Here is a 13,710-nt window from a genome sequence, read left to right on the forward strand (position 1 = left end):
CATTTGACACATAATACAAGGGTAAAATGGTCCAAAAAGTATAAAATTTTGTAATTTTTCAAAAAAGAAGAGAGTAAAAAGTAAATAAAGATAGTGTCAAATAAATGTAAAAAATTTAGGTGTGCCAAAAAATCATTTTTCTGAAAGAGTAATGGTGATAAAAAAACAGAAAATGATAATTTGACACATATAATTTTTTTACATTCATTTGACACTACTTTTCTTATTTTTTTACTTTATTTTTTTAAAAAACTACAAAAGTTCATTTTTCTATGACATTTTACTCTTGTTACGTATGTCAAATGAATGTAAATGTGTGTCATCTTGCCATTATTCTAAAGAAACAGATGATATTTTGATACATGCATATTTTTTATATTCATTTGATACTATCATTTTTTTTCATATTTATTTATTTCTTTTTTAAAAAACTATAAAAGTTTACTCTTGTATAACTATTTTATAGTTGTAATGTGTATCTAATGAATGTAAATGTGTTTTACCCTACTATTACTTAAAAGAATAAACTTAGAGCAAACTTTTATATTTAAAAAAGTAATAAAAATTAAAAAAGAGTAATATCAAATGAATGTAAAAAATTATTGTGTCAAATTATATTTTCATGATTATAAGAAATAATAAAACAATTAAATCATATAAATTAATTTTAACTTAAACAAAAATTTCTTCTAAAATTTGTTATATTGCTAATCGAGTAGAAGATGGAATAAACAAGGTAAAATATACCAACTTTTGTCTCTCTCTTTTTTTTTCCATACAAGACAATAGTAAGTTTCAAAGTGTCTAGTTTGTTAATGAAAAATCAAATTGTAAGAATATCACACTGTAAGATTTTGGATGCAAATGCATTTGTCATTTTGGTTAAAGAGTAAAATAATAGACAAGCAAGTGATAAAGGAAAAAAAAAGATAAAACACTTTTAAGAGGTGAAATTACTTGAATTTAAATATAATCAACCCAATAAAAAGTTAAATTGTAGAAAGTAGATACTATATTAATTCGAAAGACAATCCATATAGAATATGATATCAATATATTTACAAAATTATATGTATCTATCATTGATTTATTAATATCATATTAGAGAGGAAAATCAAAGTTTTGCAGTAGGTTGTTTTATTTCCAATTTTCAAATGCATATAAATCATTAATAAATATATCACCTTTTATTTATTTTTTTTATATAATTTAATCCTTTCACATACTTTATTGTTGATGTTAACTTTTACGTGATTCATACTAAGTTTATCATTTAAAATTTAAATATTCACAATATCGAATATATAATTTTGAGGTAGCTTTTAAAGCACACATTATATAATATATGAAGTTAACAATTCCAGTTAGATATAAAATTTCATTTGAAATCTTGTAGAATCTTATAAGTGATGTTTTGGATTTAGTTAATAATTACTCTATGTTATTATTTAAAAATTGATTCAATAATTATGTCATCAAATACATAATGTGTAAATTTTAGTTATACACATAACATACAATTTTAATATGTTTACATTTTAACTTTTTGTTAAACAAAAATATACTCATTGTAACATATAATATAATCTCATTCGTTTTTTAAAATACTTAGTCAAAATAACCATAATGTAAAAAAAAAAAAAAAATCTCAATTGAAACTAGAAGTTAAGATTTAACATTCTTCGGGACTCTAGAATCAAACTTTAAATAACGAATTAGAAATGAAACGAAAGTCAAAATAAGTGTATGAGAAATGAATGTAGAAATGTGAAAAATAAAAAACATAAACGAGGTAAGATGTTTCATGTCTTTTTTTTTCCGCTAATAATTAATGTCAAATGTATTACTTAGTACCAGCAAAAATATTACATGCGGGAATAAGTAATTAAATTGAAAAAAAAAAAGTATATAAAAACGTTCACTTTGATTTATTTGACTAAATTATCATATGTGATATTCACATACAGCACGTAAACTAATTAATGAACAATGCATATAATAAATGTTAAATTTGTCATATGAATTTTAATAATAGGACCAGATTAAGATATTTTGGTTTTAATTTAAGATTGCTTTTAGTTTTCTACTTCCAGATATTAAAATGAGAACGCTTTACTCTCAGGATAAAATTGACCCTTTCAATAAATTTGAATTATATATTAGAAAGTATTTGTTTTTTCTAATACTCTTCTTCGATAAAATCAAGTATAAGTATGATAATTTATAATGATGATTTAACATTTACAATAGAAAGAAGCTGTAATGATTGAATTCATTAAAAGTTATACATGCATAATAACAGCAAAAAGACAGCAAGAATACTGGAAGAAGAAAAAGAAATAGTGAAAAGATTAAAAAGTAGAAAGAAAAATGAAAAGTTAGTGATAGTATTAGAGAGGATGAGGTCCATTAGGAGCATCAATGACAGCGGGAAGAATAATAATAATATTAATAATTAATAATTAATTATGAGTATGATCAGCATATCCTACAAAATAAAGTGATAGTGTTTGATGCAAAGAGGGAACAGGAACACCGGCTTTGCATATTCTAAGGTATCCAGTTGTCGTGTTCTTTGTTTCTCACAATCTAACGCCATATGTCTCCTTGTTCGCATCGATTCATGCCTTCCCTTTCGACCTCGTCTTCTTCTGCCTCCAACAATTCCTCTTCTTCATATATTCATTCACTCATCCATCTTCACCCTCCAACCAATGCCCCGCAACAATGGCATCCAAGGACCCGACACTCCTCAAACTCCACTCAGCACGCTCCGACCTCAAAACCCTCCTCCAAGCCTCATCGGAGGCACAACACGATATCAAAGAAACTGAGAAAAGGTTTTCTCTCTACCACCAATCTCTCTCGACCGCCTCCAGAAGAATCCTCCCTTTGCAGTCCCTAACCATGTCCAGAAAAGCCCTTGACGCCAGGATCACCAGAGCGGTTTCCCCGGCGGTGGAACTCCTCAACACGTTCAAGCGCACGGAGGGTCTCCAGGCCAAGCTCGTCACCTTCTCGGCCGAGCTGTCGTCGGAGAAGTCGCAGCAGAGGAGGTTGGAGAAGCTGGTGGAATACGTGGCGTGCGTGGAAGAAGTGAAGGAAGGGATAGAGAACATATGCGAGGAGGTGGAGATGGTGGTTCAGAGGCTGCAGGAGGTGGTGGAATTTGTGAGCAGGACAAAGGCTGCGGATCAGGACAGGGACATGAGGCTGAAGGATGCGTTGGTGACGCTGAAGGTGCTGTATGAGAGAGAGGTGGATGAGATGAGGTTTGAGGGGTTGTTGGATCAGGCGTTGCTCCATGTGCAGGATGAGTTTGAGGAGCTGCTGCTGAGGATGAAGCACCGGAACATGAAGGATTTGTTGCACCAGCATGGTGGCGAAGAAAGGGAATTGGGGTCGGAGATGGAGGTTGAAACCCTCAGAAGAATTTCAACCACCCTTGCTGCCAATGATTGCATGGACATTTGCATTGATATATACCTCAAGGTACGTCTTCAACCTTCATCTCATCACATCAACAATAATATTAATGACCGTGTTCTTGAATTGTGCGAGTTAAAAATTATTCTTTTCTTGTTGTCTTCCTCTAAGTTTTTTGTTCAACATGATTGAACAGGCGAGATACAGAAGAGCTGCGAAGGCACTGATGAAGCTAAATCCTGATTACCTTCGAACATACACACCAGAAGGAATCGACGAAATGGAGTGGGAAACCTTAGAAACAGCCATAACCCTTTGGATTCAACACTTCGAAGTGGCAGTCAAGAAGGTGCTGTTTTCAGAAAAGAAACTATGCGAGAGAGTCCTGGGCGATTTCATGGAGGGTCTAGTTTGGCCAGAATGCTTCATCAAAATCTCCGACAAGATCATGGCCGTGTTCTTCCGCTTCGGAGAAGGCGTGGCCCGAAGCAGCAAAGAGCCCCAGAAGCTCTTCAAACTATTGGACATGTTTGAATCCCTAGAAAAACTCAAACCCCATATATCACAAATCTTCGAAGGAGAACCTGGCGCAGACATATGCACGCGGTTCCGTGAGTTGGAGAAGCTCATCATCGATGCTTCGAGCAAAGTCTTCTGGGAATTCGGACTCCAAATAGAAGGCAACATCGACGGTCTCCCCCCTCCGCAAGACGGTTCCGTTCCGAAGCTGGTACGTTACGCCATCAACTACCTCAAATACCTAACGGCGGTCAATTACAAAACATCCATGATCAAGGTTCTCCGAACACAACAAACGTGGAGAGGCAAAGATGGTAGTAGTAGTATTGAAACAAGTGGCAAGGAGACGTTAACGGACGAGGGTTTGTTGAAGCATGCGATTTCCAACGTGATGGAGGCGCTTCAGAGGAACGTAGAGTCGAAGAGAGTGTGTTGTAGGGACAAGGTGTTGGTGCATGTGTTCACGATGAACACTTATTGGTACATATACATGAGGACGAAGAACACGCAGCTTAGTGAGGTGTTGGGTGAGAAGTGTATGAAGGAGGAATACAAGGCTGTGGCGGAGGAATGCGCTTACTTGTATCAGAAGCAAGCATGGGGGGCTTTGGTGAAGGTTTTGGATGGTGAGGATGTGAGGGAGGAAGGAAAGGGGAGTGTGGGAAGAGTGGTGAGTGAAAAGGTTGATGCTTTCTTCAAGGGTTTGAACGAGGTTTGTGAGAGACATGCAAGAGGGGTGTATAGTATACCTGATGTTGATTTAAAGGAGCAGATGAGAGAGGCTACAGTGAGGCTTGTGGTGCCTGCATATGCAGAGTTTTTGGAATGTTATTCAGAGTTTTTGAATAAGAAAGGGTACCCTAGTGTTGAGAGGGTGAAAGGGTTGGTGGTGAAGGCTTTTGATGGAGGAAGGTTGAGGAGGAAGGCTTCTACTTCTGGGTCTTTGGAGAGGGATATTGTTGTAAGGGATGTTTGAGAATTCATTCACATTTCACACTGCAATTCAGCTTCTTCAGCACAACAACAGAATTCAATTCATGCTACTGTGTTGTATGATATGGAGTGATGAATATCATTCCTTGTTTTGGAATTTGGAACCAATCAAATGTTTAGGATAAATTCTATGTAACTAGTGTTGACTAGTCATACAATTAGTAGTTAACTTGTACACAACTTCTTTTCAACAATTAGTAAATTTCAAAGTTAAAGGAATGAATTTTGAATTACTTATTTACTTTTCATATAACTAGTGATATTTTTAACTTTTAGGGTTTTTTTCATAAATGTAAAGTAATTTGCTAAAATTATAAAATTGATGTGATTTTTTAAAAAACTACAAAATTAAATAAATTGGAATATGTTGACACAGGTGGAAATGATTACATTAGATTTGATTTTTAATTTTGTTAAGAATAATGAAAAAGTAACACTTGATATTTATTTGACATATTATATGAATAAAATTGTTATTAAAAAATAATTTTTATTGTTTTTAAAAAAATAATAAAAGGTAAAAAAATTATAATATCAAATAAATATAAAAATTTATATATTCAAATATCATTTTTAATATTAATATAATAATAAATGATATTTTTACATGTAAATTTTTAAATTTATTTAATATTTTTTTAAAAAATTTAATTTTTTTAACTACTTTATTTTTATAATATCTATTAAATGAATTTAAATATGTGATTTTTTTGTTACATGAAATAACTTTTTTATTTTCATAAAAATTCAAATCAAATCTACCAAATTTGATTTAAATAAACAGGAGTTTTCTCTTTTGAAAACTTGTCAAACTTTGATTTTTTATAAAAAATTATACAATTTTCATAATTTCGTAACCTAATTTCCCAATTGTTTAAAAACTTTGACCCTTGATCCCTATAGGTAGAAACACTACAAGTTTTAATTTTGACATATATTTATTAATTTGTTTTGAACCTGGTCTGTTCAAAATTATGTAAACTAAAATATTAAAAAGAAAGAAAAACAAAAACAAAACGCAGGCATGTTATTAGATGCGTGACGCTTGTGGTTGTCGTTTTACCGGTACTCACGATGTTTCCCTAAGAAAACACAGTAATGGAGGTGGAAGGAATGATTCCATTGCGTTAAAGAATCTACCAAACTCCATAGCTTATATCTATCTCCACTACGTCACTCTTCTTCTTTAACTCGATTCTATTTACTCTGAAGAAAAACAAGAAAATGGCGAATCAAAAAAACTCTTTCAGCGATTTTCCGGAGGACATTCAGGTGTGCATCCTCTCCTTCCTTGCCCCATCGGAAATCGCCACCCTGGCCTGCACCTCCAAGCAATTGGGTTCCCTCTGCGGCCGTGACTCTAAGCTGTGGTTCAGTGTGTGCCAGCGCAGGTGGGGTTCCAAGACTCGCATCACGCAATGGGGCAACGCCAAGGGCACAATTTGCTACAGGCACCTCTACAATACCCTCCACCACTGGGAGAATTTCCTCGGTTTCTGGCGCCGAAGCGGATTAAACCCTTTGTTGCTTTTCTTCGAATGGGGTCCTTCGTTTATCTCGGCTTCTAGGGTTTCTCCTTCCGAATCGCTTGCCTATGGAGTCACCAAAACGCCTTTTCTCTGGATGAGTCTCTCGGAGGAGGGGGACGTCGTCACTTTTCTCGATCCTGATGGAAAGCCCGATGTGGAACGTGGGATTCAGAGCGAATTGATTGCTGTGGATGTTAGTTTCATGGGAAAGACACACTTTGTTGTGGAGGAGAAGCAGTTTAAGAGTTTTATCAGTGATGATTGCGGAGATGAGGTTGTAGAGAGCGGATCGCCGCCGGAGAAACTGAAGGCGGAGATTTACCAGCATTTCGCTAATCGGCGGAGTCCCGGTGGGGACCGATCCCGGAGACAGCGCCGCAGGGAGAAGGAGAGGCTCGCCAGACGGAAGTGGGAATCTCAGCATTTTGTCAAGATTGTGAATTGCTCGCCCACGCCGGAGAGACCCTTACAGGGCCTCTGGAAGGTGATTCTTTACTCTCATGATTGTCAGTAGTCTGCTATTATTCATGTCATTTGATGATTGATATTATTTGCTTGTTTTAGGATTAAAGTACACGATTTCATGTGATGGCTTTTTGAGTCATGATAATCAATCTGTTGAATGTTGAAATGAATAGTCGAAATAGTCATGATCAATTGGAATTGCAATTTCAACGGTTTTGGGGCTCTCTGCGACCGCAGATATGGCCACATTTGTCCGCAATGTCAAGGATTTCGGTGAAAACACAACTTCAATTTAGAAACTTGATTGTTGTAGTGGAAATTGAGAAGTAACTAGATGTTGAGAGAGATGGGTCAATTTGATCTTTGTGGGTTCTTAATTAGACAAGGATGACAAGTGTGGATTTGGACTGATGATCTTGTGCATCTATTATTGAGTTCATTTCAATATAAAATAGCTGTCGTTTGTCTATGTTGCTTGCTTGTTGAGAGACCCGTGTATACTTTAAGATTTTTGGTTTTTTTAGATATATGAGGATTATGAAGATGAGTGAGTGAGAGTAGAGATTTTCATATAATTTGGTGATGGTTCATTTAATCTTTTATTGTGGTTATTGCAGGGAATTTGTAACGACAGGAGTCTGGCATTTTATTTGGTTGGATATGATGATATTGGAGGCATCTCTTGCCGTCGGATTGGAGATCATCCAAAATATGCCCCATTTTTCTGGGTATCAAATGCTACATTTTTGGAATCTCCCTTTCCTCCTGAGGAAGAATCATTGTACGCTGGTCGTGTTCATGTTAGACCACTTCAACCAGTCAATGAAACACTTGAGCAATTCCTTTTGTTAGATGATGAAGTGATGAATGGGATTCAGGAGGTTCGGATATCAGAAAATGTGGTAAATAGAATTCTTCACATTAGGTCAAATTATGATTTAGGTATTCCAACCGGAAATCCAAAAAGTGTAGAGGGAAGGATTTGGCAGTACCAGGATGGTACTTTTGGATTTGGATTCCTTTCCGATAATTTGATTGTACACATGAAACCTATTGTACATAATGGTTTCATTGTCGATACTGTAAAAGCTCCTGCTAATTGATTTCCCCTCTTGCTCTCTGTACACCTAAACTTTGTGACATAGTGTATTGAATAGGATGGGATATCAATATTATGGATATCATCACAATGTTTCATTTCATTACATCATACTTTAATTGATCCGAATGTAGACAACAAATTCCTATTGATTCTATTCTTCTCCATTTCGTCTTTCCTCATCAGTTTAAACAAATACTGAGGTTATTGCATTACGTTTTATTTGCTCAAATATTTCGTTTCTACAATAACATCAGGACTCCTGCTTCTTTAGCTGATATCCCTCACGTTTAAACTGCAAAGTCTAAAATATATTTTACTTGATGCAGACTGAAATAATGATATGAGCAGAACACTCTAACATGCAGTCAGAAAATATGTAGGTTTATTCTATTTTACTATTGCCCCTTACCTTTTATCTAGACTACTGAAACTCATTTGGTTGTTTTCTATTTCTTTGGTTTCAGTTATACTGAAAGAATGTGGCTTTTCACGAGAATGCTTAAAAATCCGAAAATAAGATTTTATTTCGCAACCGTCATATATCATTATATATGGATTCAGAGGGAGAATTCTTCATTGTTCCTTTGAGAGGGAATGGAATTCTGTGCAATAAATGGGCAGGAAGCTGTGTAGATGGATAATGGAAAACCAAATTTGTGTATTGTAACTCATGTATATATAATATCAATATCAATTGGAAGTGCATGAGAGTTTCAAGAAGTGCAGTAACATGTACTTCTGAATCACATTCTGAATCAAACGCTCACAACAACCAAAAACATATGATTAAGATTCGCACACTTCAACTAACGAAAATTGAATACCATATTTGTCACGGGTAATGAGCTTCCCGGACTGAAAGTAATGGTAAAAGATGAGAGACGCAGAAACAAGTGGTGCACAAATGTGGAACTTGAAAAAACAAAAGTTCTGAGATTCAAGAATCTTTCATCATGCCTCCGCAGCAACTTCTTCACCGTTGGTTTTCCCATTATTTTCACTCTTCTCGTGATCACCTTCGAGTTGGCTTAAATTTCCCTTCTCCTTGATCAATTGGATATGATGGTGTTTGCAGTAGAGTTTTCCCTCGTGTGCTATGTAATTTGAAGGACTGATAACACACCCTCCATGGCAGCATTTGAAACAGCTCTTATGGTAAGGTGTTCCATTGACAGTAACCTACATCATCAAAATATTGATTCCATAAGCAGAACAAGTAGTTCTGAACTCATTACTCAACATCAAGGTTTTATATTAGACAAGGAAGGTGAATTGTGTGCCAACGATAGATGCTCTGGCGGCCTTATAACTTGCATTAGCTGACAAACATTATAGTTGATTGTTACCTTCTCAGTGGGATACACTGTTTTCTGACAACCAGCACATTTATCCCTTGTTCCACCAAACATACTTGAGACTTTGGCTGCTCCAGGTTTCTAATTAAAACATATGAAAAGTTACACAAATGCTGAAAAACTTATTTCTATTGTGCATTGTAAGTACCTAGACTTAAGATTTATTACCTCCTCCAAATTTTTCTCTGGCTTGGCAATTTTTGGTGTTCCTAGTTAAGCAAAAGGAAGTGGAGTTTGAGTAACTAAGAAGAAAAGCACAGTGTGATATTAAATAATTAGATTCTTGATCCCTTGTTACCTTCAAAGCTTTTGTCAAGGCTCCCAGTTCTTTTGAACAGTTGATCAAAGTGTGGCCTGCAGTAAAGAACTCCCTCAAAAGAGTTGTAGTTGCTAAGCTGCAGATACACTAATTTGTTAGTGTCGTAATCCAAATCACAGTGTTGACAACTAGCAAACTTCTTTTTACGAAAACTGCAATGTGCTATCATGCCTTAATACACCAAAAGAGCAAAGGTTCCTATATTATTTGTCAGTCTTCTAAAACAATAGTATCATGCAATCCTGGCAAGTTTTGAGGCAAAGAAATACAATATTCCTGAGAGGAAAGTGCTTAGTTAAAGGAAAGGCTAAGATTGGTTCCACTTTGCATTCCAGCACATTTACATTTACATCAGATCCAAAACCAGAAACCTGAACAAGACTCTGTATGTTTGGTAACACGTTGATGATCATCAACAAACAAGGATCTGGAAAGCAACTATAAGTTGTTTTTGTGTTGCTTTGAAAACAGACATGCACTATATAATCAACGAAAATTGTCAAGAGGGGCAGAGAGAGAGACCTTGAGGGTTCCTTTGCAGTGGTGGCATCTGAAGCAAGCTTTGTGGAACACTCGGTTATCTGCAGTCAGCTTGTCAACCAGATAAACAGTTTTGTCACAAGCCATACACTTCTGGGTTGTTCCTGCAAATGCCATTATTTCTTTATCTTCTCACCTCACCAACACAGGCTACGATCTCTGCGCGTGTGTTATTGGTCTTGGTTTGTCACGAAGGAGAAGAACAGAAGAATGAAGATTGAAGAGGAGACAAGGAAAAAAAGGTAAGAAGCAAGCAGAAAATTGCGGAGACTAAAGCAAACTTCCAAACAATTATAATGTCACTGACAATCATTTTAATCAAATGTCAAGCACCTAACCACACTTTTCTCTCGTATATTTTAATGTTCCAACACTGTCTTCAACTGTAAATATAAATGCGTAAAAACTAAGAAAAACATTTAAGTCTAACATATGTACTGACATGATTGTACACTCAACTGTTTACTAATAACTGTGATTTTTGTTTGTTACCAAAACCTTATGCACCATTTCTCTAATTGTTGTTAACATCATTAACAAATTTAGCCGACGCACTTTGGCACATGGACATTCACTTGATGTAAGAGAAAGCTGCACAGCATGAGCCTACCAGCAAGAATTCATTGGCCCTTTTGCTTCAAAGTCCTCCAAACCACTTTCCAATCTGTTACCAATAATTTTAAATTATCCACCACCATCCTTTTAATATTCCTCTCTGATATTTCCTGATAAAAAATATCAAATAAAAATAACATTTTTAATGACAGAAAGTGTTTTCATTGGTCCTCAAATCATAAATACCAAATAAGGTCTCTGATTAAGTCCTAAACAAGTGCATTAACTGGTTACTAGTTATTAAAATAGGTCTCCCGAGAAACCAGAAAATCTTATGACATTGTAATGTGTATTTGATTAGAAAGTCACTTTGTAATTGTGGGGACCCATGGCTTCAAAGTTGCAGCTGCCAGCACCTTATGATTCAACATCCAGCTGGCTTGCTTCTTGAAACCAACTTTTCTGAAACAGTAACACATAATTTCTTGAGTTACAAGGATGGATGACGTTTCATTTGTGTCAACGTAGTATGATAGACCAAACCAAGGAAGCATCTTTTGCAATTCAACATTAAGGTGATTATTGATTGCATAGGCACCAAGATAGATAAGTGGATGTAAATCTCCTTAAATATAATATTTTGGTGGGTGAAAGTGTTGATTTTGTATATTATATTTACATGAATGAAGAAGCATTGAGAAGTGAGTAAATGTGAAACTTTGAAGATTTGCATAAAGGTTCCATGATGGGTTGTGTACAAGTGTAGGTGGTGTGGTTATTGAGATCTACCCTCCTACTCCAATTATGGTGACACCTTGTATTAATCTATTCCTGCCCCCACTTCTTAAACAAAATTCACTTTGCAATCTCTTAAAAAGGTACATTAATTTAGATATTATGGACTAATTAAGATATCAATATAGCAGGGCATTTGGTCTAGTGGTATGATTCTCGCTTTGGGTGCGAGAGGTCCCGAGTTCGATTCTCGGAATGCCCCAACGTTTTGCTTTTTGCTATTACTTGGGCTTTTATTTAGGTGAAAGTGATTTTTAATTGTTATTAATTACTTCGTTGAAAGAAATTAATGCTATGTAATTAATTGATTAGGAAGAGATGTTCTAATTAAATAGGTTAGGGGTGTTGTTCCCTGCACCTCCCCAAGTGGGACCTGTACCTCCCCATTAATTAAATTTATTTCAAAAATATTCTACACCTCTCCATTATTTTCTTTTATTCCAAAAATACCCTACACCTCCCCACTATCCTTAACAATCTTTCTCTTTCTCTCTCTACGTTAATGGAGCATTTACATGGTTCATTAATGGAACATTTGCATGACTTAAATTTGAATATATTTTCTTAAATAATTTTGATTCAATCTTATTTTCGTTGTTGAATATATTTTTTTCTTTTCAAATTACTTAATAAATGGTAAAATTTTGTTCTAAATTTTTAGAAAAATATTTATATACATGTATCTTTTTTTTTACATATAATATCTATAATTTTTAACATTATATTATGTTTTAACTCACCGACATGTTTGACTCAAATAACTTGAATAAAATATTTAATTTATTAGATAAATAATATAAAAATATTATTAAATACTTAAAATATAAAAAAAGTTATTTGTTAAAGATTTATAATTTATTTAGTTCTTTCGTCATTATAAAGTTAGTATATAATAATAATAATAATAATAATAATAATAATAATAATAATAATATATCATTATTTACTATTAATATTATTATGTTTATTATCATTATTTACTATTAATATTATTATGTTTATTATTTTGTATTTGCATCTAACTTTTAATTTTATAAGATGGAAATGGTAGAAGTACTAATATTGAAGTTTCCTCTGAATTTTATATTTTGTAGTATGTTACAAATTCAAATCTGAACCACATGAATGCTCCATTAATGTAGAGAGAGAAAAAGAGAAAGATTGTTAAGGATGGTGGGGAGGTGTAGGGTATTTTTGGAATAAAGAAAATAGTGGGAAAGTGTAGAATATTTTTGAAATAAATTAAATTAATGGGGAGGTACAGGTCCCACTTGGGGAGGTGTAGGAAGCTAGGTAGAATAATGATTTTTTTGTTTATTTGTATATTTATCGAACAAATCAAATTTTCTAAATCGATAGTTCAAGTTGGTTGAAAATTATTCGGTGTTGATTAGATTTAATTAATTATTTAACTAAACAAGATAATAATTAAGTTTAAGAAAATTGAATTATGATTAAATGGATGATAATAAAAATTTATCGAAAAAGCTATAAATACATGTTAAATACTAATCTTAATAAAATAACTCACTAAAAAAAACTTATAAATAGATATTATTATTGAAATTTTGCAACGCATTTATTATAACCTAATCAAACACTGAACTGACTTAAGCATAATGGTATATTTAGCATGTATACCCAATTGGCTCAAAAACTCAAACAAAAAATGTAATAAAAAAGTGAAAATGGTTTAAAATGAACAGTCAACCCATTCACTCAAAATAATATCTATATCAATTTACCATTATTCAAGTTTGTTTCAAACATTAAGAAGAAAAGTAGTTTTAATTTTGGAACAAACAAATAATCGCAATCTTAAAATATGGACTAAATAGAGAAAAGTTTAAGCAAATTTACTGAAATTGGTAATAATACTATTATTACTTTGAAAAAAAAAAAGAGTTTATCTCAATATTATAAATTAAATAACTTGCTGAAGATCTTAAATATTTACATAAAAACTAGATTTTTAAGTAACCAACCAAGATATAACAATTGCAAATAAATGCATAAGAGGAGAAGAACCATATTATATATATATATATATATATATATATATATATATATATATATATATATATATATATATATATATATATATATATATAT

General features: G+C 33.6%; 3 protein-coding genes and 1 non-coding gene across 4 annotated transcripts; 3 read left to right on the forward strand and 1 right to left on the reverse strand.

The window, feature by feature from the left end:
* The first annotated feature begins 2,390 nt into the window (after positions 1-2,390).
* Positions 2,391-5,033, forward strand: LOC106763757 (exocyst complex component EXO70A1-like). The gene is made up of 2 exons (XM_014647916.2): positions 2,391-3,492; positions 3,623-5,033. The coding sequence occupies exons 1-2, from the start codon at positions 2,728-2,730 to the stop codon at positions 4,919-4,921; spliced, it is 2,064 nt and encodes a 687-aa protein (XP_014503402.1). The 5' UTR covers positions 2,391-2,727; the 3' UTR covers positions 4,922-5,033.
* A 937-nt stretch (positions 5,034-5,970) lies between these two features.
* Positions 5,971-8,198, forward strand: LOC106765034 (F-box protein At3g12350). The gene is made up of 2 exons (XM_014649522.2): positions 5,971-6,951; positions 7,550-8,198. Exons 1-2 carry the CDS (start codon positions 6,163-6,165, stop codon positions 8,033-8,035), a joined length of 1,275 nt encoding a protein of 424 aa, XP_014505008.1. The 5' UTR covers positions 5,971-6,162; the 3' UTR covers positions 8,036-8,198.
* Positions 8,199-8,677: 479 nt separating this feature from the next.
* Positions 8,678-10,561, reverse strand: LOC106765035 (LIM domain-containing protein WLIM1). The gene is made up of 5 exons (XM_014649523.2): positions 10,231-10,561; positions 9,688-9,784; positions 9,558-9,598; positions 9,381-9,470; positions 8,678-9,213 (listed from the first exon to the last, which is right to left on the reverse strand). Exons 1-5 carry the CDS (start codon positions 10,363-10,365, stop codon positions 8,986-8,988), a joined length of 591 nt encoding a protein of 196 aa, XP_014505009.1. The 5' UTR covers positions 10,366-10,561; the 3' UTR covers positions 8,678-8,985.
* Positions 10,562-11,728: 1,167 nt separating this feature from the next.
* On the forward strand, positions 11,729-11,800 carry TRNAP-UGG. The gene has a single exon. It is a non-coding gene; the product is annotated as a tRNA-Pro (tRNA).
* Positions 11,801-13,710: the final 1,910 nt, after the last annotated feature.

This window comes from Vigna radiata, chromosome 6, assembly GCF_000741045.1.
Source record: "Vigna radiata var. radiata cultivar VC1973A chromosome 6, Vradiata_ver6, whole genome shotgun sequence".
NCBI classification, from domain to species: Eukaryota; Viridiplantae; Streptophyta; class Magnoliopsida; order Fabales; family Fabaceae; genus Vigna; species Vigna radiata.

What these genes read in the sequence shown, in the direction of transcription:
- LOC106763757 (XM_014647916.2), top strand. Translation starts at nt 2,728, where the DNA reads ATGGCATCCAAGGACCCGACACTCCTCAAACTCCACTCAGCACGCTCC. An exon ending in GCATTGATATATACCTCAAG is followed by an intron (nt 3,493 to 3,622) that starts GTACGTCTTCAA and finishes ATGATTGAACAG; the next exon opens with GCGAGATACAGAAGAGCTGC.
- LOC106765034 (XM_014649522.2), top strand. Translation starts at nt 6,163, where the DNA reads ATGGCGAATCAAAAAAACTCTTTCAGCGATTTTCCGGAGGACATTCAG. An exon ending in CCTTACAGGGCCTCTGGAAG is followed by an intron (nt 6,952 to 7,549) that starts GTGATTCTTTAC and finishes TGGTTATTGCAG; the next exon opens with GGAATTTGTAACGACAGGAG.
- LOC106765035 (XM_014649523.2), bottom strand. Translation starts at nt 10,365, where the DNA reads ATGGCATTTGCAGGAACAACCCAGAAGTGTATGGCTTGTGACAAAACT. An exon ending in ACTGCAAAGGAACCCTCAAG is followed by an intron (nt 9,785 to 10,230) that starts GTCTCTCTCTCT and finishes GTGTATCTGCAG; the next exon opens with CTTAGCAACTACAACTCTTT. An exon ending in CCTTGACAAAAGCTTTGAAG is followed by an intron (nt 9,599 to 9,687) that starts GTAACAAGGGAT and finishes TTGCTTAACTAG; the next exon opens with GAACACCAAAAATTGCCAAG.